Genomic DNA, 27,921 nt, shown 5'->3' with positions numbered 1-27,921 from the left:
ATCAAAAAGGGTAAAAATGGAATTAACTCTAATGAAGCTAACAGAAGACAACACGTGTGAGCACATCTAAATTTCTAGCTCACCTATTTAATCTCTCCGTCTCCACTTCAAACTCTCGGATTTTGCTTTCAGAGATAGCAGATCCATGTGAATAGAGAGTCTGGAAGATTTCCTGGATGTTTGAGCAGTCTTGGAGGGAATGTGCCAAATGTTCAGCCACGGTACTAGAGACCTGTACAAGGCAGTTAATAGATCATTGAGAAGAGATAACCACTGGATTTCTCCCAGATACTTTCTGCATTGAGAACTGCATTTGCTTGCATGCACTCACTTCAATGCACTCATTAGTCAGTTTTTGTTATGAATTTTACATTGAATAGAACATTTACAAAATTCCAGTTTTAGAAGAGATTTTGTTCTAAAATTCTACTAACCAAGGGTGAAGTCCACTATTTCATTATACGTGAAATAATTCTTGAGAGTTTAGCAAAGGGTTAGAGTCAAGTTCTTCAGTAAAAGAAATATTAACACACAGTAACAGCAGTGTTACTGATTGAAACTGGCATTTCAAAAGCAGAATCCAGTTCACTGTTGGTTGAAGGTTGTGAAAATGAAAACTGGAGAGTTTCCCGAAGAATATTTTGGTGGAACTGACTCCAAAATTTTCCTCTGGAAGTCACTTATCAGAATGCCTTCTAGCTACTGGTTTTGAGAAAATGGGATCTTAATACAGGGTGAAATATTCTTTGTTGATGTATTTTTCTCCAACTAGCTTTTCAAGTATTTTCAGATAGTCCACATCATTAATTTTATTAAGAAAAGAATGCTTTTATTGGGAACATGGATCGTGCATGCACACAGTTCTTAGTCCTTACCCCTATGCTGCTGATTTCTGATCCTAAGACAGGTCTATCAGATGATGAAGACTCTGATCTTGTCTTTGACAACTTCACTCTTTCAGCAATCTGCAAGTCAGAATGCTGCACAGGTTACACAGCAGCCCACACCACATAAAGATCACACAAACCCCATCTGTTCTCTACTTATACTTGCAAAGCTGAAGCAAACTACTAGAGAACTGAGCCCTGCGTTGCAACTGAGAGAACTACAATCAAAAATGTTTAATGCCTTTCTACAGCGCAAGTTCACGGATCTGCTCAGCACTGCCCTAAACATCCCCCAGTTAATCCCATGCTCGCACAGCACAAAGTGAAGCCTGCTTTTCCCAGGTCATGAAAAGGGTCACAAAGACACAAACCCCACCTTGGCAATGGGAATGTCGTTGCTGCTGCTGCTGGTGCTCAGCTCTCCTGTGCTGGGGTTGACGGGGCGGTTGGCAGGAGTAAGGCGGCTCGGGCTGGACGGCCCCATGGCCTGCACACTCTGCAAACGAGTCTGCAGCTCCCGAACCTGCAATAAAACACAACATTCTGATTTTTCCACTTTTATGGTTTAAACAGTCTGGATATTTGCTCATTGTCTAGCCAAGTCTAATTGCTTCTGGCTTCAGCACAGAAGTTACAATTTTGTACTGCCAAAAAAGCCACAAAGTTTTCACATGGGGAGCAGATGAGTGTAGGTTATTTTAAAATCCCACAGCTATCAGTTTTTTAAAAGATGTGCAATGTGGAAATATGCAGAATACTGTAGAATAAGTATGCAAAGTTTCAGCTGTACTATAGCTATAGAAATTATTCTCTCTGAGGTAAAGCTAAAGCTCCAGCCTACAATGATGATGGCTAAACAAATCAAATGACAATCCTCCTGTTAATGGAAAACTCCAGTGCCAAAAAAATACTTGACATAAATAAATCACATGATGACTTGGTCATATTTAAAGGTTAAAGAAATTCAAACATTAATCATGCTTTGAAACTACAGTCAACTAAAACTACATTTAGTGAGTAATGTACAGACAAAAATAAATACCAGCAAATACTCAACCAACAGTCTGCAAAAGCTCTCTGTAAACATACCCTGAAAACACAGCATGGTCCTCATAACAAATCAGATACTTGTAGAACTGATGTCAAAAGATTTTCAGTTTAAAGGTTAAAAAAAAAAAAAAAGAAAGGTCTGCTGAAGCCAAACTATAGCTGTGCTAAAGATTACAGTGTTTACCTTGGAATAATTCTTAACAGACAAGGAATAAATGGCCTGCTTAACACAACAGTTATGACACAAGGTAAAGTGACAGAGCTCATTTTTCCCACAGATCTCAAATAGTGTGAGATAGGAGAAGGTGAAGGAAACCATCTAAGGAGGAAATTCACCTGAACACAGCTGTGCTTAAATACACAGGTTTCTATGCAACTTTGTTGGAATAGTCCCTCTACAAAACTGAACTTGAGAAATTTTATCAGAAGTCCAGTCAAGTAAAGTCCAGCCCATATCTCCCCTTGTATGTAGCATGAAATGCAACTGTGATTCCTACTGTCTAAAGAAATGTGGGATTTTATACTAAATACATTTATACAATGACTAAGCAAGCTGAAGTCCCTTAGTCAAAAAACCCCAAATATAAAGTTGCATCAAAGCTTAGACTTTCTTCAGTGTAGGTGCATCTGGACAGTGTTTATCAATCTCTGCTTGAAGCAGCAGCAGCAGTCATGCTCTCTGTAAAGAACACTTCAACTTACTGCAGAGAGGGAAGAGCTCAAGTTGGAAAGCCTTCCAGTCACCAAGACAGTATTTTATGTCTCCTACAATCCTCTATAGCCTGCTCCTATTTCCTGAAGAGTACCCCCACCTCTCCCTCTGTTGTATGCAAACTGAAGGACAGACTGCCTGCACACTTAGCGTCAAAAGAATTTTTAGGTATTTACAAATTCAAAAAAAGAAAAAAAAAGTCTGTGTATTTACATAACAGGGTATTTTTAAAAAGCCATATGTGGCAACAATAAAAACACAAAGTCACGTTGCACTTCTAAGTTCCTCGTTCAGTTGTGGCAGAGCTGCAAGGCTACACCTTGAACAAAATTATTCCAAAAAACAGAAGTACAAAAAAAATTCAAATCAAATCTCCCAATGCTAAAAGTACTTGCTGAAAAATGGATATGGGTGCTTGACCCAGAATTATGTATCATAAATGCAATTATCTCATAAAGTTAACTGAGCAGAGCATATGAAGTGGACATCCATAGCACATATCTTCTATATATTTGCAGCTGCGACCTCCTTTGTTCATACAGACATATTTAGCTTCAACATGGGTACAGCTGCACTAATGCAAACCTTAAGGACAAAAGTGCTCTACTGGTCCAAACCAATAATTTCAGCCTGTTGATATGCATAAACCTGAAATAAACCATGCATGCATATTTTTGCTTGCAAATGTGGAATGCCAGTGCAGACAGGATTTGCACTGTAGTATTGACACTGAGGGAAAAAAAAAAAAAGCAACCCTAAAACGTCATTAAGTCAAAATTGCCATTTATTACAATTTCTTTCAACACAGGCTGTTCCAAATTAAATTCTCCAAGTCCTTAAGTTACAGCACTGTTTAAAAGCAAACAAATAGGAAGACCATTTGGATGTATTCTTTATGAAATAAAAGCCCAGCCTCCATGTTCAGTTTAAAAATTGCTAAAATGTTCACCTACGCTCAGAAGCCAGTCCTGAAAGATTGCAGTTCAAAAGCAAATAACATTTTAAATTTATGTGCAACCAGGAAAGAGAGTGGTAAAGTTGTTTAAATGCCAAGTGTTGGTAGACTCTGAAGTTCAGAACTACCTTATGCAAAACTGTATCACACAAACTTTTAATGCAGATAGGTTTCCTTTATTCTGTGTTTTCTTACTGTGAAGTGACTATTGGCCAGGATTACAAAGCTAATTATTCATACAAATCTGTAAAACAACACTGGCAACAGAAAGAGAAATTAATACAGCTAAGAGTGTAGTCAGGTAAAGCTTTGCTCAGAAAAGCACTTCTAGAAGAAAACTCAGAGCACAGCACAATTAATCTGTGCAACTCACTGCCACGATAAGAAGCTGCCTGCTTATCTGTCCTTCTTGATGCATTTACTAAGTCAGGCCTTCATTTATGAAATTACATGCTGGACTGACTGCTATAAATAACTGCACTAATTTTAGCAACACTGTGTACTGGATGCTAATTCTAAGAAGGATAAGAGGGTAAGTTTGTCTGACCAGTAAAATCACGTATGTCACAATTCACACATTCATCAAGGATCTCGTGGTTGGGCTGCCCATCTACCACACTGCCCAGAGACACATTAGGTCTCTGGTCACCAAAACCTCCATTTAAAATAGAGGAGTATGCAGCATCTCTTCAGAAAGTACTTTTTCACACTGGTAGCTATTCTACAGAAAAAAACAAAGGATGACCAAAGAAGAGAAAAAAATACCCCAAACCCAAATCAGAGTTCATAAGAACCATTTTATTCTCTGGTTTAGTGAATGCACAGGTTATGGAAAGATTGGTTTTAAAGGCAAGATTAAAAATTGTCTGACCCCCTGTGTGAAGTCTTTAGCATCATTACCAATGTAATGTAAATTATTCTGAAGATTAACTCATAGAATGAAGGTAAACTGCAGTACTGCACATGAGACAATAAACACTTGGAAATGGGAGAGAGAGGAAGGGAATATCTTACAGGAAATTGATGACGAAATTGGCAAAATGCAATAGGTAAAGACAAGTATAGAAACAAACCCAAAAAAGTTACATTATAAGACAGGAAGAGTGTGGATTTCTGAGTTTGGGAGGAGGAATAACCAGGAAGGATTTAGGGAAAAATTTCTTGAGTCCTTGCATCACACTCATTTAAACACAGAAACATGCAGAAGGGTATAAAAAATTGCCATAAAACTCCTGAAGCACTAAAATGAGGTGGAAACTGTCTGGCAAGCAGATCTTATTATGTGGTTAGGAAAAAAAAAAAAGGAGTTGAGAATGAAGGGAAAAAGGAGAAATCCAGGGAAACATTTGTGAAATCCAGAAATAAATATACAGAAAGATCTTCCAAATGACTAAAGGTATTCCAAGAAACTACATAATTAAAGAAGTGCTGGATCCCTGGAAATAGCAGGAGCACCTGCTCCTGCTCTTTCCAGGGTTCTAGCACTTCTGGAACCAGAATTAAGTGAGACACAAGGCAACAGAACCATTAGGTTTCAGACCAATGGTTAGCCTAGATACAAAAGAAAGGTCAGATGCAAACAGATGTTCTTAAGTTATTAATATAAACAAAAGTAACTCCAAATGTCACTTATTAATATTTTAAGTTTTGCAATTGAACCAACTGTTGAGCTGCATTTCTAATTTTTTTTTCCTTTGAATGCAGAGAATTGCAGTAGGAAATAGTGAAAAATTAAATGCAATTTCTTATCACCTTAAGAACTAAAAAAAAAAAAGAAAGCAAGAGTAGAAGAGAAAAGGGGCTGACGCACTATAGCAATGTTCAATTTATGAAACACTTAATAAGAAATTAACATGTGTCACAGACATGTTTGTCCAAATGCATCATGGGTTACAGAAAAATATTTCAGTGGAGTATTTTCATTATTTGTAACCATGACTCTGAGAAGCATGTTTTTAGTCTTTGTATTTTGCACATGCATAGTGACAACTACATGATTCATTAACATATCCTAAATAAAACACCACACCTATGAACTGCCTGTTTCTGTCACTGATTTCCACATTCGAAGGACACCTGCTGCATTTGTTTCTAAACCAGTTGCAAATAAGGGTCATGCCTGTGATTCTTTTCATTCTACTCTATTTGTGACCTGTTTCATCGTGTGGTACTTTGAACCCTTCAAATAACAGCACTTTTCCCCCTCAGCATTTTAATGCTGCTTCATTTCCTTTCACCTATTATACAGAGGAGGAAGACGAAGTAGAACAAACCACAAGGAGTGAACTTCTCCCGCTTTCTAATTTATTCATGCATACTGCATATCTGTGGAGGAGAAGATGCCAAATCAAACACCAGTGTAACAATTTGAGCTGCTCTGTTTGGTGAGGGTCTTTCCCAGCCAAAAAAAGGCCTTACCTTTCATTTAGTCCTAGTGTCAATCATTTTCAGCCAGATAATTTTCTGCCTCTTCTGTATCTGAGCACCACAGCAAACAAAGTTTGCTGAGTTCCTATGTATTGTCTTTTGTGATCAATTGAGTATGGTAAAGAAATCTTTCCTGGTATCTATAAGGTCAATTAAACACTGAGTATTTGTATGTCAGCTTGGAATCAGAAGTAAAATTACTTTGTTGATACCCAAGAGGAGATACTGCTGCATAAGCAAACACCATGCAAGTGAAGGATACAGAGAATGGAAATTGCTTTGGGCTGCTACCTCAGGTTTCTGGCGCTCATCAAAAGACAAAGGAGGCAGAACAGCTCCAGGGTCACTTTAAGCTGTGCAAGATGATCATAATCTCTAAGGGCCCATAATGTATCAGGGCTCTCCAGCAATCTGGAACAATACCTTCTGACCCCAAAGGGAATGACTACAAAACAAAGTCCAGCAGATCCTGCCAGCTTTGTGTCATCTGAGAACAGTGTGGGCCTAAGAACACCTGCGAGGCCAAGGATTCGAGTCCTGCTGTGAAAGGGGGAGGTTTCAACTGTTCACAAGAATAATGTATTTTGGGAGAGCCCTCTGCTCAAATCAAAGTTCTCTGGAGTGGGAAATGTGGGCAGCTGATGGGATCACACATAAAATACTAATTTTCTACTACTCCACAAATTATGTTTCCATTATAGTCTCAGTTGAAGACCGGTAATGAAGTGGTTTTGTTTTGGTAATTTTGGTGATTTCAGCTGAGTCTGGAGAAGGTACAGAAAAACCTTCACAACCAGAAGCATGGTATTAACTGAACAAGCTGACATACGGCTCATGCGGAACAGACTTAACAGACTTTCAGATCTGGAACTGCCTTTTCATTTCAGACTTAGTTTTTCAGAACACCCTCAGGGAAGCCTGAATGCTGCCCACATCCACTGCCTTTTATGCCAAATAACTCCGTAAGACTTTACTGAGGTACCACTCATCTGACAACTTTTATGGGTAGTAATTAAAAAACCCACTATTTTTACTTTACTGTCAGGATGGAGTTTATATGCTGTTTCACTGCTGCTCATCTGAATCCCCTGCTGAATAAAAGGGCTTTTGTGTAATAACAGAAATATTACTTTTTCTTCTACTATTTAAGCCTGTTACTCTGTGTAGCAGTTGTAAATAGTGCTGACCTGATTACAGCCTTATTCTCATGTAATAATAATAATCCCACAGACTGGTACAGAAGTTCCCCACCATCTTATCTGTATTACTGGATTCAGGATTATGGTCAGCTATGTGTAAGCAGTTTCTAGGGCACTGACTGGCCTGGATCTAAATAGATTTTATTTTTAATGCAGTAAAACAATGCGGAGGTAAAATAAACCTCTGCATGATGAAATTAGCTGTTACACTGCAGACAACCTACAGAAGTAAGCAATTACATCTCTCGCTAATGACCTGTGAGAAACAAACTCTGAATGTATGTTGTTTCTTAGCTACTGTTCCAGAGAGCAGCTCAATCTGTTAACTGAGCACAGTAAATACCTAATTAAATTAAATCTCCAACAAGCCTGAGAAAAAATGTATTGAAAGCACTCTGCTTGATTACAGGCATTGGTCTGAAGGAATAGACCTATTGATCTGGTCAACTTCAAGCTTGTTCACTTCACCCAATTTAATTTGAGAAGGACAATAACTAAATTTTAGTTGGGTCTCCTTTCCCACTCTCCAGGGAAATAATTTGAAGTGACTTTTGAGTTCAGGTTGCATATAGAAAATAGATCAAAAGGAAAATTTATTTTGTTGCCACTACGGACATGAAGCTACATTAAAAATGCAAATATGGTCTCTAGTGCAACAACTACATAGTGTGCAGACAGGGTCATATGTCATGAACAAAATTCTGTGGTGGGGGTAATAAATCAGTTTTTTTGCATGATAAGGATGATAGTAATTACCAGATTTCAGTAAAGTCCTCTAGTTACAAACAACTGAAACAAGCTGATGACCTTAATTCTGCTTCCAGCAGAGATACCTCCATAATAGAGAACTGGAACTGCTGGCAGCCAGACAAAACATAGTAGAATCATTAAAAGATGCTAAGGCTGGCTCTAGAATTAACGCAGCTGTATTAACTTGGCTTTTTCTGCTTTCCTTCAGATACAATCCTAATGTAATGATCCTGGTTTTAACAGGTATCCTTGCATATTAATATATTTCATTATACAAACATAACTTTAATATTTCAAAGCTCCATTTAGAAAGTAGTCAGTAGCTTTACTCCTTACTGTTTCTTCAGAATCACAACCTTCCTATTTCTTGGACACCCCATAGTCTAACTTTTGTGCCCCTACAGGCACAAGTGGTTTGTGTTATTCCGTTCTTGCTCCAGTTTTGTTCCTGAGTTTAGAGAATCATTGCTCCCATTTTTATATTCTTTCTCTAGCATTTGTAAAGAGAAAACAAATTAAAAATTTGCTTTGCCATGCCGAACAGGACAAGTCCCTCCTCTACAGAACACGACCATTTCTTTGACCATTGTCTACATAATTTTTTGCCAATTTAAACTGCACCTTTAAGAGATAAGAATGACATATAACATTCCAGATCAGACCTCACCACTCTTTATACACTTTTTCCAACCCCTACTGAAAATAACTTCTCTGGTACGTCATAGGACTGAATTTGTTACTATGGCTCAGTCATGCTGATCCCCGAGGAAACAACACCAACTCCTTCCCCTTTTCTGTTTCTCAACTGAGTAACTCCTGGATGTCAGCATAAATTCTTGTTACTGTTCTTTCAAACCCCTTAACTTGCACGCCATACTTCTCAAAACAGGAATCTTTTTGTATACTCAAGGCCACCTATCTTTCTCTTGTTTGATATCTCAGTATTCATCTGTGTCACCTGGAGTGTCAATAATTGCATTTGTGTAAGTAAATTTCTCAAGCACACACTTCAACTCTCTGCCTACTTGTGTTGATGTCCACTCCCTCAGTTTGGTAACAATCCAGTCAGTCCATAAATGCTACTTCTGTGGCTCAAGGGGTAGTATTGCCTCCACTAAAAAAAGCTGTCACTATCAGTCCAAAAACTTCAGGACTGAAAACAACCTACAGTATATGATAAGACAAAAATTTACAAAGCAAAAATCAAAGTGGTCTTGCTTTATATGATATGAGATTACTATTCTTGCCTCATAACACGTTCCTTTTTAGTGTTAGGCGAAGACAGGGAGTTTTGAAAGGTAAATTGAAGTGTCATACCTGAAGATTACAAATCTTACACGATGTAGGTTCATGCTTTATGGCACATGCATTATAACGGCATGGTCACTGCAGAACAATGTTAATTTAGAACAGCAAAAAAGCTCCTCTGTTGCCAACAGGTAAAGAGTAATACTTGCAATAGTTTACCATGATATGGTGGTCTGAATTGTCATTTAGACTGAACACAAAATTGAAACTACCTGTTTTAAAAATTAAAAAACTTCATATCTAGACAAAACTCTACAAATTTACCAGGTACAAAGTTAACAAATTTTAAAAATAACTGAGATTGAGGTCACATTCTCTCAGATATTTCATCTTTTTTGTGAACAAATCTTCCCCCCTTATTTTTTTAACTTTGGACTCCACACAAAGCCTTTATCTGACCTTAAAGCATCATAAAATGTAGACAGGGAAGCAGGACATGGCTGGAACTATTCATTGTTCAGCATGAGAATTACTGCACACTAACAGGAGTCCTGCTTTTTGTCTTTCTCCTAATCACCAATTGAATACCCATAAAAAACAAAGAAATATTTGTTGTTTACAAGGAAAAAACAGCCTCACAGGAAAATTCACTAGATGAACATCTGCTTTCTCTATAGCCAAGTTACGTATGCTTCCTTGAAGATGCATATCAGTTTTTCTGATTTCTGAAATCAGGCTGTTGTGCACGCTAGCTGTTTTTCACGCACTCTTTTTCAATTATGCTCAGTTCTGTCCTAGTTTTGTCATTTGTACAGCCCAGCTTTGAAAGCAAAAAGCCCTATAGCCAGCACAGGAAGTGAGATTAAAGAGAAGCCTGTTCTGGTGACAAAACCATACAGGCTGGAGGAAGAAGACGGCATTATCTGTGCAGCAGCCTTACCCTTCTACGCAGCCTGTCCCTCTCCTCACGGACAGCGTTCATGGTGGCCTTGGTCCTGTTGAGCTCCTCCTCTTTGCTGCACAACATGGCTGTGAGGCTCTCATTCTCTTCCCGCAGGCCAGCCAGCTCCTTCTCCCACCGAGACCTTTCCTCAGACAGGTTTGGATAAAGGTCACGTCCCAGCACTCCCTCAATCTCCTCCACAGTCTGCAAAAAACACAGTCATCAACAAACAGAAAGGGGCAAAGACAACTGAGCAGGATTAATGGGTAGATGGGACAGAATTGTGCACTAACAGGCAACTCTACACACTTACATATACACTCCCAGCCTCTCAACACCATTAGTTTGCTTCTTTTGTTTGCTAAGTAATATCAAACAAAATTATTTTCTTTGACAGTTTGACCATTTCATTAAAACATTTCATACTGACAAACACCAAAGCAGACAAATACATGCAAATAAAACATGTCACCTGTGAATGACACTAATCCTGGTAGTTTAATCTCAGAATACTTTAGAACAAATTAATTACTCCTTGTCATGGGTGAGCATTGTACTTATTGTTTCCCTGCAAGTAACAAGCAGAAATGGGCGGTCAGTGAATGTGCCTTATTTGTTGCTAGACTAATGCCACAAAAGGGCAATAAAAAGGCTGGGAGAGGATTAAAAGAGGGTTCTTCTTTCCTGTGTCCCTGAGTATGTTCTTTCCTTGAGGTGACAGCAAAATAAAAGAAAAAACTCTGGCCTTGACTAGGATTACAGGGGATGTTACAGCCTTTCTAGTACCTAAAAAAAGGCTTCTGGGTTTCTCTGGGACACAATGGCATCCAGCACTTCCCATCCCACCTCTGTGCTCAGAGCTGTGTACACACTGCTCAGTTCAAGGGACATTCAGGAACTTACAGTGGGGAAAACTGAACTACAAGCACCCACCACCAGCAAGGGAATACTGCCATGCCTGAACTGTTAGGCTGGCCACTAACATGCTGAAACACAGCATAACAGCCTGTTAGGGAGCCACATGCAGTCTGGAATCTAGTACCCAGTGGAGGCTGTGCCTCTGCTCCATGTCTAATTATGGAAGATATCTGCAACAAGCAAAACCACTCCAAATGCTGCCCATAAGCTTTTTAATCTTCCTGAAAGCAGTGTGTATTGAAATGATGGAAATGTGGAAAATAAAAGAATATATGACATCACTGTCAATGCAGAAAGTTTAATTAAATTGGCTAATCCAAAAACAAGTTACAGCTAAAGCCTATACTTTTACATCTAATATGGAAAATAACTGATGCACCAAGGTTAATAATAATCTATTTAGTTATTTTATTCAAAAGAACATTTAAATCCTGATGTATTCCTTCCAATTCAGCATATTCTAGGAATCTATGATTCTATATATTACTGAGTATTTACTGCTTTGTTTACTCCTTTAAATTCGGAGGGACCAAAAAAACCAACTAGACTACAGATGAAAAAAATAAGCCTAGCTGGAGACACTTTTTTTTTCCCTGCAAGAAATCTTACCAGTGTTTTCAGCATTGTCTGACTTTGAGGTATCAATGAGATTTTATTATTTGTTCAGTTTATCCTTTTGAATTGTATTTCATGTCTCTCTTACCTAAAACTGCAATACATTTCAGAGCCACAATTATGAAACTCTATTGACAGAGGATCAGAGTATCTACACTGTAATTCTGCTTACAGATTTGTCAGGAAAATGAAATTACTTTTCTGCAAAAGCAGAGGCTTGCAACATCTCTGTGAGGTGAAAGAAGCTGCAGGTCTCCAATGTTATTAGCTTCACTTGCACCCATAGGTCTCAAATTATGACCAGGTAAATTATTTCAACACAGCATGAGGGTGAGTTCAAGATCTGAATAAGCACACGGTGGTTAATCTCACAATGTAAAGAGAAGCTCTGTAATGGCAAGAGCATCCTCTTTTGATGATGCCATCTTTATTTTAAACCTCTTTGTGGCTGATTTCTCTTCTCTCTTCTTCCCCCACACCACCCCCTGCTGTTTTCTCATCCCTCTAATTCAAAGTTCTGCTGCTGCCCCTTCCTCCCCATTCCCCATGCTCCAGTGTTGCTATTTTCCCAACCCCTTCCTTAACCACTGCTTCTCAGAACACTACCACTAGAGCAATTCTGTCATGTCCAATATGCTACCAACCATCCTCCATGGAAAATAAAACATAAACACTGTACACACATATAGTTATGTAAAATAATGCTGATTAGTTTTCTTCAAAGCTGCACTATAGAGCAGTTTTTTCTGGTGTGTTGCTGCACAGCAGATAATTCAGGTATTCAATCCCAAGTATGGGATTGAATTACAATGTCACATTCTAAGCACAGGGTAGCAGGATGTCATATGATGGTAATTCCAGTCTTGTCACTGACACTGCCATCAGTGCTCTCTACCTTATTTTCTTTACAAGAAGTGTTGTGTTACAGATGAGATATCAGATTAAATCAGCAAGTATCAGGTTTAAAAGATACTGAAGCAGGACTTCTTCCCATGGTGTAACTCAATGGCAGAATTTATTCCTAACAGAATTTATGGAGGCCAAAAATTTAGACAGGTCCAAAAGCACAGTGGATGTTAACAAAGAACAAAATTTCACTCATTACAATTCAACACAAAGACATAATCTTTGGTTCAAGTTTCTACAGACCCACTTTGCCGGAAGCATCTCTGAAGGAAGGGGAAGAACATACTACACATGTAATTTTTGATGCTGTCTTTCCATTAGCATCTGCCACGAGGTAGATGGACTTTTGGTCTGACCCAGTACAGCTGTTCTCATATTCTAAATGTTCCATACTTGGAAATACTTACAGCTTTTTTAATCAGAAAAATTTTAATTAGGTATCTGTTACTGATGTGATCTCCAAAACAAACAAGGCATTAATCGGACTATTCTGTGGAAATTTTATTAACTCCTTTTCTTAAAGTATGCTTTTGTAACTGTTCAGTTAGTAAGACAATCTGATAAATTTGATTTCAAGGTCTTTTCAGTTTCTGTGGGGCACAACAATTGAGACAGCTAGGGTGACATAATTTGTATAAAAGAAGCAAAAAGTAATTCAGCAGCAACTGCAATAAAAAGAATCCAGTGAAATTTAACCACCAAAGCTGAAGGATTTAAAACATTTAAATGCATTAGTCTGTTGGTGAAAAAAAAAGCCAATTGCCAAAGCAAAAAGTAGTCAGCAGACTTCAGGTTTCCATTCACAATTCCACCCACTTTAAAATTCTCCCCATTTTTTCCTCTGAGGAAACATGAAAGCGGAAATTACCTGCAGCCAGGGGTGGAATGGTGGAGAGGGGCTCCATGTATGCGTTTCCCTCTGTTAAACATACCTCACTTCAGATACCTTTGTGGGCCTCACACAGGCTGATCTTTTCCTATTTCCCAGAATCCACAGCCTCTCTTTTGGTGAATAGTGACCTCTGAAAATAGCTAACCCTCAAACTCTAAAAAGTACTTGGCAACATTCAAAGTACTGATCCTAATCCTCTGAGATACTCAAATAAACTGCTTTAATACTGCTCCCAAGAGACCAGAAGTCAAATATACACACATTCTTCAAATTATTACTCAACATTAATTGCTCTATATTTTGTCATATTCCTCAGGCACCATCAGGGAGAGAAGGAGCTTTTCCCAGTACTAGGACAAAGGGCTGTCAAAGCCATCCAGAATGGTCAGAGACCTCCTCACTGCAAGACCAATGTGTCAGTACAATTTTTCTTGTATAAATGAGTCATTGACACCTTTCCACCTGACACAAAAAGTTTGTTCATGTCTTCCCCTGTATATAGGAAGATTCTCTGTGGCTCTCTTGCTTTCAGGTTCTGAACTGCAGTGCCTTTTGTTACATGTGCCAGCAAACATCCATCCCCTTGTTCAGTTACACTCACAACATACAGATATCACTTGAATTATTTGTTCCTGAGGCTGATTTATCTCATTTGAATGAATGCACAACCAATGTTTAGTGTTAAATTACCTTTTGCTGTGCTGTGGGGAATGGTGTTCCCCAATTTAGTGTTCCCACTGAAACAACTCCAAACCACGCCCTATTCATTCACTTCCCAGTCCCCAGTGGAGGGGTAGAAAGGGAAATTATAGGCTCAAAATGCCAAGATCCAGGGTTGAGATAAAAACTATTTTCTGGAAACAGCAATGAGGTAAGAAAATGAACAGTAACAGCAAAAATACTAGTAAGGGATTGTGCAAGAAATGGGCAGTTTGCACATGAGCTCTCACCCCCAAGAATACATGACCAGGAAGGGAACCCTTCTCCCCTTCCTGGAAAATGAGGGATATAGGACAACCTGCCCATGTCCCCTCCTGGCTACTGTAAAAATTAGCCCAGTCCTGGCTGGAATCAGGACAGCTTTATATTTTAAGGCAGCCAATCACAACTTAACCAACCACAAACATACACAGTGTGTTTTCAGTCACTGGTCAATGATTACCTGTAGGACCTTGGGCAGGTGAGAGCTTGTTTGCTGGATAAGCAAAATTACTTAAGAAAGTAAATTAACTGTTGAGTATCCCCATTTCTCTTATCTTTGAAATGAGCATAGGACAAGCACATTTCTGATCTGAGGTTCCAAAGTAGCTCCTCCTGGACCCTGGGAGGTGTAGAATAGGTCTGTTACTACTTATACACTGTGAACTCCAGTTGACTTCTCTGAAGTACTTTTAACACCTTTGGAAGCAAAGTGTGATTATGATTATTACAGAAGTGATCAGGTGTCTCAGGCAATGAACACACTGCATTTTAGAGCCTAATGTTACCATTACCTTAATAGCTAAATCACAATGTTCGCTGGCAGTAGTGAGCTGTTCAATGTGCCTGTCCACGTCTGCCACCGATAAACCGCAGCTGCTTTTCTTTCTCCCACAGACAACATTTTCCAGACCTGTCAGCACTCTCTGCAGTTCTGAATTCAAGTCACTACAGTTATCTAAAAGAAAGCAAGACAAAACAAAACAAACATCACAACAATTAGTGACTCAGTGAAAAAACAAACTCTCAGCCAGGAAGTGTCTGCTGCAGAACAGCCAGGACTGATACGGCTCAGAGAACGTCCTTGCACTCCACCACTTTTTCCTCAACATCTGATAGGCTTAAATACCATAATCACACCAACTGAAATAATGAGCTACCTCTCATCTGACAACACCCCACAGCTTATCTGAAGTGTTCATTCTTTCTTCAAAACTCCCTCTTTTCTGAAGAACATTTCAAGATATTACATGCTTACATTCTGTGACTTTCTTTTATGTTGTTCTTTTGGCCATTCAAGGTCTATTATCCTGATTTTATTGAAGTCATACATTCGACTCTGTAAATACAAGATTCTTCTGTCTGGTACATTCAGGGATGTTATGACTTGATGTTTTTCAGAGGAATTTTTGTGGTTCTACTTAGATATTGCCTGATTTAAAAAAGTCGTGGTGTTTACAGAAATGATCCCTACCAATAATCTTAGAGCCTGTGTTTTATTTTAACAGCTACTCCTTCAAATAAAATGGGTGAATATTCAGGGATCATAACACCACAGCTTTTGTTTCATACTACAACCATATTACCAGCTTATACAACAACGCTATTTTAATTGTAAAGTATCACACAGAATGACTTCCTTCCCTGTCTTCAGGCAAAACTCCTCTACTGTCCACTGCCATAGCATCCTCCACTTATGTGAAAACAAGTGGGTCTCTGTACCTTGCTAGCTCACTCCATAAATTATTTTTGTTTCTCTTAGGTTCATCTCTGGTGAAGAACAGAGATGGCAGTAGTGCGTGGCAGATTCTAAGGGAGACCTGTGGCAGAATTCACCCTTGCGCTGTCTCCTGGATGTGCCAGTCAGTACTTCTGGCTGGCTAGGTCAGAGTCTGCAGTAGCTACCCACGGCAGAGCACTCAAGGGGTGCACTATGAGGTTGCAGTGCACCCGCAGCTTCTCTATCCCACTAAAAACATTGGCAGGCATTCTTGGTGGAGGCTGTGATTCCTGTACTGCTGGTGAAAGCACTTCACCATGGTTAGAACTTCATGGTAGTCTCACAGCCCTGGATCTTGCAGGGCACTAAAGCAGTATGGCATTGAACTGGGTTGGAATTGTAACAGACTTGAGTCACCAGATTATTGCAGACTGCCTTGAAACCTCCTTGTGCAAGGGAAGACTGAGAGCTGCTGGAAGGAATAGGAGGAACAGAAAGTAAAAAACTGCAAACTCATTATCATTAACATAACTCCACAGCCTAACAGATATAAACACAAGCCTACTGTTGACCAAAAAGAAGAGTTTAGAATGATGTTATAGCATTGCATGAAAAATTTGAATGGGCAACATATAAAAGTTTTTTCTGGGAAGTAATTTCACTAATTCCTAATTAGCAGCCACCCATGTGTTATAGTAATACCTAAAAAGCCCTTCATAATAATACCACCACTCACTCACAAGCAGGATATAGCAAGCAGGATGCTTACTTGTAAAAACGTTGTGTTTTGTTTGCTTGAATTAGCTATTTTCCATAACATCTTCTGTAATGAACATTTTGTACATTTAAACAACTGTCACAAGACCTTGTTTGCTGGGATTTGCTCTGATGGTGACATTTCGCCCATAAAAGAAATAGTTTACAATGTGAGAACCCCATTTCTGACAGAAAACCAGCATAGCCCAATCACAAGCTCTGCAAGACATACAGGAGAGAATACACAGCTCTGCCTGTAGGTGTTTTAGTGCCTGTAGCAACAGAGCAGCAGATCCACACACATAAGAGTGTCATGAGGTATTACTGGTTTTACTAAGTCACCAATTAGGGGCAGTCACTCTATCAGGGCAGTAAGCAAGTTATACACATGGGTGATTACAGCACAATTTTTTATCCTCATATACCTGTATCTAGAAGCATTTAAAATCATACATATTCCAGTATTTATATGTATGTGTGCAATTTATTTTCACAGGAATATGGAAACAACATCCAAGAAGGACAGAGTCTATGGATAGAAAGAAAACATGGAAGAAATGCTGGAATCCCTAGAGATAACGTTCTTACTTTGTCCACTGTTATCTGTGAGCCTACCCTTCAGGGAAAGGGAGCACCCAAGATTTGCAGATGCTTGTGGTCAAAGGAATGATGAAATTCAGAGGGTCCACAAAAGCTCACAAATACACACTTGGCATGGAAACTGGGTCAGGTTAGGCCCTGACCTACTATATAAGCACATGGAAGTGGTCTTTGGATGAAGTGGGAAAGGGAAGAGAGAAGAAGAGAGAAGAAGAGAGAAGAAGAGAGAAGAAGAGAGAAGAAGAGAGAAGAAGAGAGAAGAAGAGAGAAGAAGAGAGAAGAAGAGAGAAGAAGAGAGAAGAAGAGAGAAGAAGAGAGAAGAAGAGAGAAGAAGAGAGAAGAAGAGAGAAGAAGAGAGAAGAAGAGAGAAGAAGAGAGAAGAAGAGAGAAGAAGAGAGAAGAAGAGAGAAGAAGAGAGAAGAAGAGAGAAGAAGAGAGAAGAAGAGAGAAGAAGAGAGAAGAAGAGAGAAGAAGAGAGAAGAAGAGAGAAGAAGATCACCAGTCCTGGCTCTGGCATGATGCACCTGTTCAGGGTGCAGTATTGCATATGCAAAGCAAGCACCCTGGGCTTTGTGGACCTGTTTATAGGTAATGTTAGGGATATAGTTAGTAATTTGTGCCGATAAAATATAGACTTCTATAAAGTACATTAATTAAACTGGCTGTACGGGCGGGGGGGCTAGGGATTTCATTCTCAAGACGATGAAACCATGGCACACTGGCAAGAGAATACCATGTCATTGACATACAAAGGGAATCTCGGCTGCACAGGAGATGGGCATATATCCAGAGACGCTCAAAGATGATGGCCTGCAAAGATACCCATCTGAGATAACAAGGGCCATCAACACCTGCCGCCTGAATACAGGATTCCGGGAATCGGGGAGAAGCATTAATCTATTCACAGATGGAAGCTTTGTGCAGTTCAGACTGAAGAAAGAACCAACTTGAATATGAAGAACTCTGAAAAGAAACAAAGGCACCCTGCCGCGGGCAAAATAGGGTATAAAAGCTGTCCCCTCGGAGCAGCCAGTGTGGACGATTTGGTGCGATAGAGGCCAAATCCACATTCACCCAGCCTATCTCCCAGGGGTTTTGTGCTGTCAGTTGGATTCTTTGCTGTCGGGACTGTAACACGGTCACGAACAAATTTTTATTTTTATTAGAATTGGGCCTACTTCATTTTTACCTATAACAGCTAAGTTTTTCCCGCTCTGGAAGTAAGTTTCTCCCTTTCTATGCAAATTAGTTATTAAGGGCAATCTGTTTTTTCAGACCTTTCTAGAAATGGCTGGGAGGTCTTCTGGAGTCTTAGGTGAGCTGGATTCCCCTCTACAACACATTCTCCTTCTCAGCTTCATCCCTGTGCTTTGTGCTCATGTCCTGGAGCTGAACAAGGACACTTGTCTCTGAAGAGTGCTGCCTGTACCTCCACACAGTTCTCTTCTCTTCAGCTACATCCCCTGTTCCTTCTCAGAGTGTGTTATTACCAAGAATCCTTGGCTGGCTCCAGAGCTGTCTGTTGGTTTTTGAGACAGACACATCATCTCCCTTAGCTTCTACACTTAGGTGTCTACACTGTACACCATTCTACTGCCATGTTTTTCATTGTTAGAACAAACTTACACAACTTGCTGTTTATATCCATAAACCCTAGTTCAGCTTCACTTCATGAAGACAAAATAAACCCTGCAAAGCGAATTAGTTTCTTTTTTTTCTTGGTAAGAAGAAAATCAAGAATAAAAAACCTTCATATTTGTATCTGTTCAAATAGGAACTTAACAGTAAGCACCAGCTTTTGAAAGTAAAACATTAACTTTTTTATTACTATAAAAAACTCTAGTAAATGTCTTGAATTCCTAGGTCAGACACTTCACAGTCACATTATTATTGATACTGTTGTATCAATGTTTCGATCGCAGAAATCACAGATAGGAAAATACAAATGTGCTGTTGCAGGTCTTGCACTCATAAACTATATAGTATAGAAAACAGGAACAGAATACTGAAGACAATTCTGGAAATCTGTCATAGTGAGGATTGCACCAGAATTCTGCTAGAAGGTCTGCTTCTGGGGAAATGGAGGCTCAGGGGGGACCTTACTGCTCTCTACAACTGAGAAGAGGCTGCAGTCAGGTGAAGGTCCGACTCTTTTCCCAGGTAACAAGTGACCAGACAAGAGCAAACAGTCTCAAGCTGTAGCAGGGGAGGTTTAGATTGGATATCAGGAAAAACATGTTCATGGACACGATTGTGAAGCGTTGGAAGACAGTACCTAGGAGGTGCGTGGAGTCACCATGCCTGAAAGTGTTCAACAACTATGTGGGTATGGCAGTGGAGGACAATAACTAAATTTAACGGTGCTCATGGTGGCAGTGCTGGGTTGCGGTTGGACTCGATGTCACAGATTTTTTCCAAACTTAATGATTCTACGTTTCTACAGTCAAGGTACAAAGATTACTTCACATCTAAGTTCACAGTCTGTAGAAGCTCAGCATCAATTGTGATTAACACATCCTATATTAATTCACTTCCTCACTAAATGCTTGGATTTGCATTTCAAAAGCTATGATACATTTCTGCTGTGGGAAGCCATCTCGTCTGCTAAGAACACAACTCACCGACATCCGCAGTGACCATGGTGGACTGGTTCTCTGGCACTGAGACAGAGTTCTGGTCCATGCTGCGCGAGTCTTCATTAACTTCTTGCTGACTTTGGCTCAGCTCCGACCTCAGCTCCGAGTACTCATCCTCCTCCCTGACAGAGAGAGCAAAGGCAGAAATTAAATTGTTGGAGGAGAAGTGCATCTTCGTGACACTCATTTCAGACCCATAAGCTGAGCCACAGGATCCAATTCACACAAGTGTTTTGTCCAATCAGTAGAGATGACTTTAAACTTTCACTGCAAAGCCACTGTGCCATGTCCGTAACACCCACCCACAGCAGTTGTTGCCTGGCTTCCATTTCTTTATTCCCAACTTCATTATTTCTCCTGGACACTGGAGAAAAAAGCAGTGGGTGGAACTGAGTGCTACCAAGGATGTGTGCAAGTACATAGACTGCTCTGAAGTAACTTCCCAGCTGATAATTTACACAAATCAGCACAAGTGGCTTTGATCCCAAAGTGGATTAGAAGTAACTGGTTTTGGTCCCTTTCTCAGTTCAAGGATGTCACCAGTTCGTGTGCAAAGTAGTCAGGCACATGCAAGTACCTGCATTTGTGAATCAAAATGCTCTTGGAGACTGTTTTTTTAAAATTTTCTCTTCCCAAAAGAGAGAGGAATGGATAAGTGAGCACTGCACTGAACAGCTGGAGTTAGTGGAAAAAGCCTCAGTTATCTAGGTTTTAGTTTATTTGTCAAGCTGGTTCAACTAAAATAATTGAGAACACAGAATACTTTAGCTAAAGCTAATGAGCTTAAAAAATTAGGGCTTTTCTCTCCCGTCTCCACACAGAGTTCAAAGCAGTGGGAAAGAAGATAAGTAAATGAATAATAGCTTTGCTTGTGAACATTTGTAAACATTTTTTTCTTTTGATCCATTTGCTGATTTAACTCAGATTCACTTTTTTTTTTCTTTCATAGCAACTGTTTTTACATTAAAGTATCTATTTTAAACACTGGAAAAACACTAGTTTATCCAGGTGCAGGGCCCCCTCTGATAGAAAACAAACAGCCACCATTTTGTGCACACTAAATCACATGCAGAGATTAATTTTGCTGCAGATTCAGCAGAAAAGTGTGAGAATGGAACCATCTGGCTTTGGAAATGAGAAGCAGCAAAGACCTATCTGGGGATCTCCATCTGGGAGGATTATCTATAATGTTAGGTCTGTTGTGTGTGTGCTACATGGTGATGAGCGTTTCTTGCAGGATTCAGCCAAGAGGTGTGTCTCGATTTGTCAGGCAAAACAGCAGACAAGATGGCCCATAGATGCAGGCATCAATGACAGAAGTAAAGTCTGCTCTCAGAGATGCAGAGGTGAGAACTTAGTACCTCAATGAAACCCAAAAAAGGACTTCCAGCTTGCTTGCCAAGCAGGGTTTCCCAAGGTAGTGAGATGCAATTTCTACCATGCTCTTCTAGCCCTTACATTTGCTTCACTGCAAACAAAGTGCGACTTTAATAGAAGCACTTTGTGTCTACTATTACTAAACAAAATGCAGGTCAGCTTGTAAACACTGACACTTACATCAAAGAAAGATCTTGGAAGCACCAAGCAATACTTAAGAGAGTGATAGAACCTAGTAATGAATAGCAGGAATTAAAACAGTGTAATGAAGACACATATGCGTCAGTTAATGTCCATGAACCAGTCTATTATTAGCCACAAAAAAAGCCACTAGTAATTAGCTTTAGACAAAACAATTACCAAGCACTCAAACAGTTGTAATTTTTCTGAAGGTAATTGATTTTTTTCGTTTATGAAACAATTAGTCTTACATTTTTAAAACCTGAATTACCTCTACAAATGTATAAAAAGCTCTACTGGCCCTAAAGCAACAGCACACATAATAATAATTTTTCACCACTCTTCTTTGGGGTCTTCTTGCACAGATTTTTCTGTTTAAAATACAACACAGCCTCATCTAGCCAGCACTAGTTCTGGGTTTTTCAGTTTAAGTGCCCCTCAGTATCTTGGGACAGTGAAAAGTATGTCATGCAGTAGGACTCTCACTCTTCTGATAATTCAAGCCAGAAAACAGTTTCTAAATGAACTAATGCTTTTAAAAACTGACCAGAAAGATCAGAAATCCATTTCAGATAATGTGGCAGCTAGGTCAATCAGTGCTCCACCATGAGAGAACAGACTGGAAACAGACTGACGGCAAGAATTCAAGGGGGAATTCAAGGGCACTGATATATCACAAATGTACGTTCTGCCATTAAAACTGATGCTGGCAGTAACAAAAGATGCTGTTTGAGACATTTCTTTGTCCAAAACAGAGGAAAGAGTCCTCCAGTGACACTGGAAATGCAAGGTGCTCGACAGCTGACAGTGACCAGCCACAGGACTCCAGCCACACAACCCAGAAGGTGGAAGCATTACAACTTCCTTATTGCTGTCATTAGCGACAGCTTGGATGTAAAAAGCAGGCATTCGTTTTGTTATGGGCCCTGATGGTTCCACTTGCTGGAATGTCACGGTAAGTTGGGGGCAATTAAGGCCAGATCAAGCCATTCTAAACACAGAGGACTGGAGGATTAGAGAAAAAAGCCTGTGGTTTTCAATTACTTCTTACCAATTGCTTTCTTGTCGATCAGGTGCAACCAAGAACCAGAGTGCTGCACAGACACTCAGAAAATTTTGTTAAAACAGTGAGCAAAATTGCACATTTTTCAGCATCCTTTCACACCACAGAACACTGGCAAGCTGCATGTTTTCTTCATGGTTGCAAACAGTCCATAGCTTTGTACTACAGGTGCCAGCAGTTTTTCAACAATCATTTAACTTAAAAAAACTATTTTTAAAACCCTCTAAGACCCTCAGATAGAAAATACTACACGTGTATGTGCACAAATATTGACTAGTCCCCCTGAACTAGCTCACTGTGAACAATTGTGACACACTTGAGACAGCACAGAAATTAATCACTGAGGGCAGGTGGAGGTGGGCACTGTACACTGAAGCCAACATTATCACATCCACATTGCCCTTTGCAATGAATCCAGTATGTGCTAGGTTCCACCTAGTGCATATTTAGAAGCCAGAATTAGACTTCCAGGTCACTGTGTACATGTGACTGTAAGTGCTGTGTTGTTTCTTGTGATGCTGTAGTCTCTTTGCTACCCTTCTTCTCCATTAACTTCCAACACTTTCTAAACGTATCTCAGAATAAAGTTGTAACTCTGAACAAATTATTTTACAGTAATGGGTTATATTTACAGTAATGGGTTTCTTGACAACTGTTTCAAGTAATTCTTAGCAGAACTTAGCAGTATACTTCTGTCTGGTATTGTTATAGTTGCTCGCTATTTTTAGAGTTGCAGATGTACTCAAACAGCCACTGGTTTAGAACTAAAAGCAATTAGACATCTCTCTTTTCCTTTTCTTGAACCTCAATTTGACATCTAAGAAAAACTGTCAGTCACATGCTGAAGTTACAGATGATTTTGACAGCCGAAGAAATTATTAAGAAAAAAGAGACAAGTTTGAATGAATTGGAGGCTATACTAAAAACTTCTGAAGTCAGAAATTTTCACCTTGAATACAGACATTATTACATTTTAGTAGTCTACTGTGTAATTTCTAAATCCTTTTTGTCCTTGAGTTACTGGGTGTGTCCTTTGTGTCCAAGAATTTACAATATGATTCTGTGGGAAGATCCATTCAACGTGTTTTCCCATCTTCTAGGCTGTACACTTTGAGATAAAATTGCATGCACCTTGTCAAAGGTCAGAGATCTTTGGCAACAGAGGCTCATCTACTTGCATGTGAGTATTTGAGCACTGTAACTCATGCCTCTCTTTGGAGGGGGGATTCCAAACCAGCTAGGCTGTCCAGAACATCAGCAGTATGGAGATGAGACAATTGCAGATGAATGCTGGCTTGCTCCCCCAAGCATGGTGAACTCATTTTCCTCAAGGAATGCTGGAAGAATGCAGAGCAAGAGCTGCAGCTTAAGTTGTGAGGCCACACACATGGACCCAAGAAATGGCTGGCAAACCTAGAAAAATCCTGCAAACTTCTAAAAATATTCCTGTAGGATTACTGCTACTGGGATCAGCATATCAGACACACCTGGGAAGAGACACATGCATTGACATGTGACTTAAGGTCTCTTCTTTCCCAGGAAAGCTGTGGCTGCCTCAATCCCAAAAGCATCCATGGCCAAACTAGACAGAGCCCTGAGCCACCTGGTCTTGTGGAAGGTGTCCCTGCCCATAGCAGGGGTTGGAACTAGATGGTCTTACAAGTCCCTTCCTACCCAAACCCCTCCATGATTCTAGAGATGGCATTACTAAACTGCATGAGCAAAAGCCATTACAGTTCTAAACTCTGACGCTGCAAAAGCAAAAAAACCACAACACACATCAAAAAACAGAGACAAAAATTCTCAGAATGGAGAATATTAACCAGCTTATACAACCTGCCAACACTCCTCCTCAAACTGTTGCAACACCTTATTCAGATTTAAACACAGTGTATCCTTACTTTTTGTCCCACATTCTGAGGGCACTGCTCGCATTCAAATAAATATAATACAATTTAAAAGGATAGTCAGATACCCTTCATGAAGCACTGGTTTCTTCTAATTATTACCAAAATATTTTTGTGTTTAGGAACTATAAAGAATGTCATAGTGCAGAGGTACATGAAGCTACACGTTAGTTTATTTTTGTAATCTAAAATCAATATGTGAAAAAGGTGCACACAGTCACTGTGTCAGCATTGGGGAAACATTAATTGGTTATGCAATTATTGTAAACTCTGCTTCCAGAAAGACAGCCCAAATTTTGTGGCAGCACAACTAAAGCTTCTGCTCAATACTACCTGCAGGTTTCAAAGAGACAAATCAAAATTAAAATCCTTCTGTTTTAGACGAAAGTGTAACTGCTGAGGCCTCAGCAGGGCTGCGGTCCAGAACATCTTTACTCAGGACTGTTCTGCTCCAGCTCCTGGACTCAACAGCTCCCAGAGCCAAGGGTGGAGCGCTGTGAGTCACACCTGCTCCAGCAAGGACAGTAACTGCACCACCCTTGCTCTGTGGGATGCACAGACAACTTCTCAAGACTGACACATGTGCATCCCAGAGTGGATTTACAGAAAGCCACAGTAGGAGGTATCAGTTCTCCTTCTTTCAGCTGGCCTTACAAACCCTGTGGAATCCATTCAGTTTCCATTTTCAGAAGGGATATTACTCCTCTGTTCCCCAGACACCAAATTATTGGCCTGCCAAAGAAAATAAGCTATTTCCATCATTAAAGGAAACAAAAAGAGCCACTAACTTAACAAACAATTTTTGTTCTTACTAATAAAACCAAAACAAATACAACCAGATGAGGCATTCCAGCTGTTTGAGCAAAACAAGCTCTCATATGATTGAATTAAACTGGAGTGGCATGATAATGGTGTGGCACCTGTTGCAGCAGTATTGTTCTGATGCCTTTAAAGGCCAGAACTGCCCAAAAGGGACAGAAAAACTTTATTTTTCATGAAAAGCAACATGTACATCCCATTAGGCTTGGTTCTTACACCTCACGTTCCTGTGCATGTCACAGCTGACTCATTCATGGACATGGTTAAACATTCAGAGTTATCCACCTGATTCCAGTAGCTTGTAATTGTACTCTACTTAGCATTTACTTTGCCACAAGGATTCCAAACGCACCATTTTTATGAATTCTATGTAATAATTCTTCTTAAATGTCATAGAGTTTTTCTGTCACTCAAGAAGAAAAAAAATCAGTGCAGCTCTCATGCTTTCTCATATTTTGCTTTTCAACTAGTTTTTTCAAAAGACAAATGGAAAGTTTGTCTGCAGAAGTATCATAAAGAAAAATATAAATATAAATGAAGAATAAAATATAAATGAAGAAGGGACTCATGGGATTTTTTTCAGAGAACTACTACCAGCAGAAAATATCTGAGAAATCTCACCATGACCATTGCTAGTTATAATCATCTCATAGGCAACAGTATTTATGTTCTTAAATAACATGAACATGTGATTCTAGCTCTGCTTTAGTAGGGGTAAATATGTATGTGATGGTATTTCCTCTTATTTATGGTACACCAAACATTCTTCTTTTTCCATTCCAATATTTTAATGAAAGATTAAGTGAGTAATTGTAACAACATTGCCTTGTGCTAGCATAAGTATTTACAATGAAGAAATGAAGCAATTACCAAAAAAAAAAAAGTGCAACTAATAGGTAAAGGAAAACTGAAAATTGGCTACATAGCCAGAGCACCACATCAACATTACCCACAAATGCATCAAATCTAACTTGATGTTCTCTAGAAAATCCACAGATTCTGGCGTATTGTTGCATCTTCACTAGGTAAACTTTAGGAAACTCCTTCTGCACTCTAGTCCAACTTTTCTACATTCAAATAATATGTAAAAACAAGTGAGGAAAAATGTTTCCATGTAGTCAAATGTAAGTTTTATTTTAACACAGTAACAACCTAGTGTAATACCCCAAGCTTTGCTGCAGCAGAACCAGACAACAACATGATTTGTACCATTGTGTTTTGTCAAAAATGCCAGCACATGAAGAGGCAAAACCTACTGATATCTATTTGAACCATATCTTTCCCATAAACGGCTAAGATGATCTACAAGAGGCTGAAAAACAAATTTCAAAGCAGAGGTTCAAGTCGGGTGCCTTCACCTTCTTTTACACACTGTTGCTATCACCTATATGGCACACTGGCACATTACAAAAAGGAATATTTATATGTCACAGTGCATGTTTTGCAGTGCTTGTCAGGTTTTGCAAAGTGTGGCTTTGCCAGACAGAAGGTAGCACTTCCTGGGTGCTTGGCATGATACCCTGCAGAACACACAACTTAATTATGGGCAGCTATTCTGTATCCGTCATGACAAGCCTGAAAGTCGTCATCATTAGAGTATAACTCACACCATGTCTTGCACCAGTCTTGCCCTGGCCCAGAATTCCCAGGAAGCTGCAGTACCTTATGGTTGCTCCCTGCAGCCGATCGATTTTCTTGTTGAGCTCGGCAATGATGCTGTGCAGCTCTGTGATCCGCTCCTCGTAGCGCAGAGTTGTTCGCTCCTGCACATCCTCGTGCTCTCTCATCAGGTGGGACTGCTCACACTGCAGCAGAGAAGCAAGGAAACAGAAAGGGTGTTATGGACAACTGCAGGGAGATTGGGCACAGGCCAAGAGTGCACTGCACTATGGTTTTCCTACTCCTCAAACCAAGAGTGAGTTAGCAAGAGAAAAGGACAAATACAAAACATTGACAGGCACGTGCAGGTAGGCAGTTACAATATTTGAGGAACTGACAGACTATGCAGTGTACTCCCTTGTTTTTTTCCTAAAGAGAAGTTGCCATTTCTGCTTGAAAAAAACCCCACTATTTGCAACTCAGAATAGCTATAAATAATTAATCTTTGAATCTTAGGATCTCCCTCATGTGGTCTGAATTAGAACAAATCCTACAGCAGAAACCACATTATTATAAAGTAATCACACTTTTGAGGTTATAACTTCTTCTCTAGTGTAAGTACTTGTTTTTATTAATGTTTATAGATAACAGCATATTTTTAATATGTTCGTAATCTCCAATAAAATGCTCATGATTTGAACAATTAAAGAGCTACATGACTGCTTGTTTTTAATACATATCACAAAATTCTCCTTTTTCCTTCCCACAGCATTTGAAATGTAGTCTCCCTGGCTTACTCTTCAGGCCAGCATATGCTCTATTTCAATTACAAACCATTACAAACCACTGCAATGACAAGCCAGCACTGCATGCTGATTGAAGCTCTGCTTTGATTTCTAACATTTTGCTTCTGACCCCCTTCAGTCAAGCCTCCTTGCAATCACACAATGCCGAGTACCACGTTGTCAAAAAAAGGAAAGTCACAAGGCACTTAAGAAGTGTGGGTTTTGTACTATTAACTGAAGAGTTGCAATGTAAAATCCTAGCATTTCTATGGACCAAA

General features: G+C 39.5%; 1 protein-coding gene across 7 annotated transcripts in view; it reads right to left on the bottom strand.

Moving 5' to 3' along the window:
- Positions 1-27,921, bottom strand: part of MCC (MCC regulator of WNT signaling pathway) — a 183,348-nt gene that overhangs the window by 34,196 nt on the left and 121,231 nt on the right. For all 7 annotated transcript variants that reach the window (XM_064403762.1, XM_064403763.1, XM_064403764.1 and 4 more), the window contains 7 exons: positions 26,922-27,064; positions 19,899-20,035; positions 14,996-15,159; positions 10,169-10,375; positions 1,264-1,410; positions 876-965; positions 84-232 (listed from right to left, as the gene is read on the bottom strand). In XM_064403762.1, the coding sequence (XP_064259832.1) occupies positions 84-232; positions 876-965; positions 1,264-1,410; positions 10,169-10,375; positions 14,996-15,159; positions 19,899-20,035; positions 26,922-27,064 (1,037 nt within the window). The remainder of the gene's footprint in view (positions 1-83; positions 233-875; positions 966-1,263; positions 1,411-10,168; positions 10,376-14,995; positions 15,160-19,898; positions 20,036-26,921; positions 27,065-27,921) is intronic.

This window comes from Passer domesticus, chromosome Z (genome assembly GCF_036417665.1).
Source record: "Passer domesticus isolate bPasDom1 chromosome Z, bPasDom1.hap1, whole genome shotgun sequence".
In the NCBI taxonomy this organism is placed as follows: domain Eukaryota; kingdom Metazoa; phylum Chordata; class Aves; order Passeriformes; family Passeridae; genus Passer; species Passer domesticus.
Note: the sequence above shows the minus strand (reverse complement) of the source record. Positions and strands in the feature narration are given on the sequence as shown.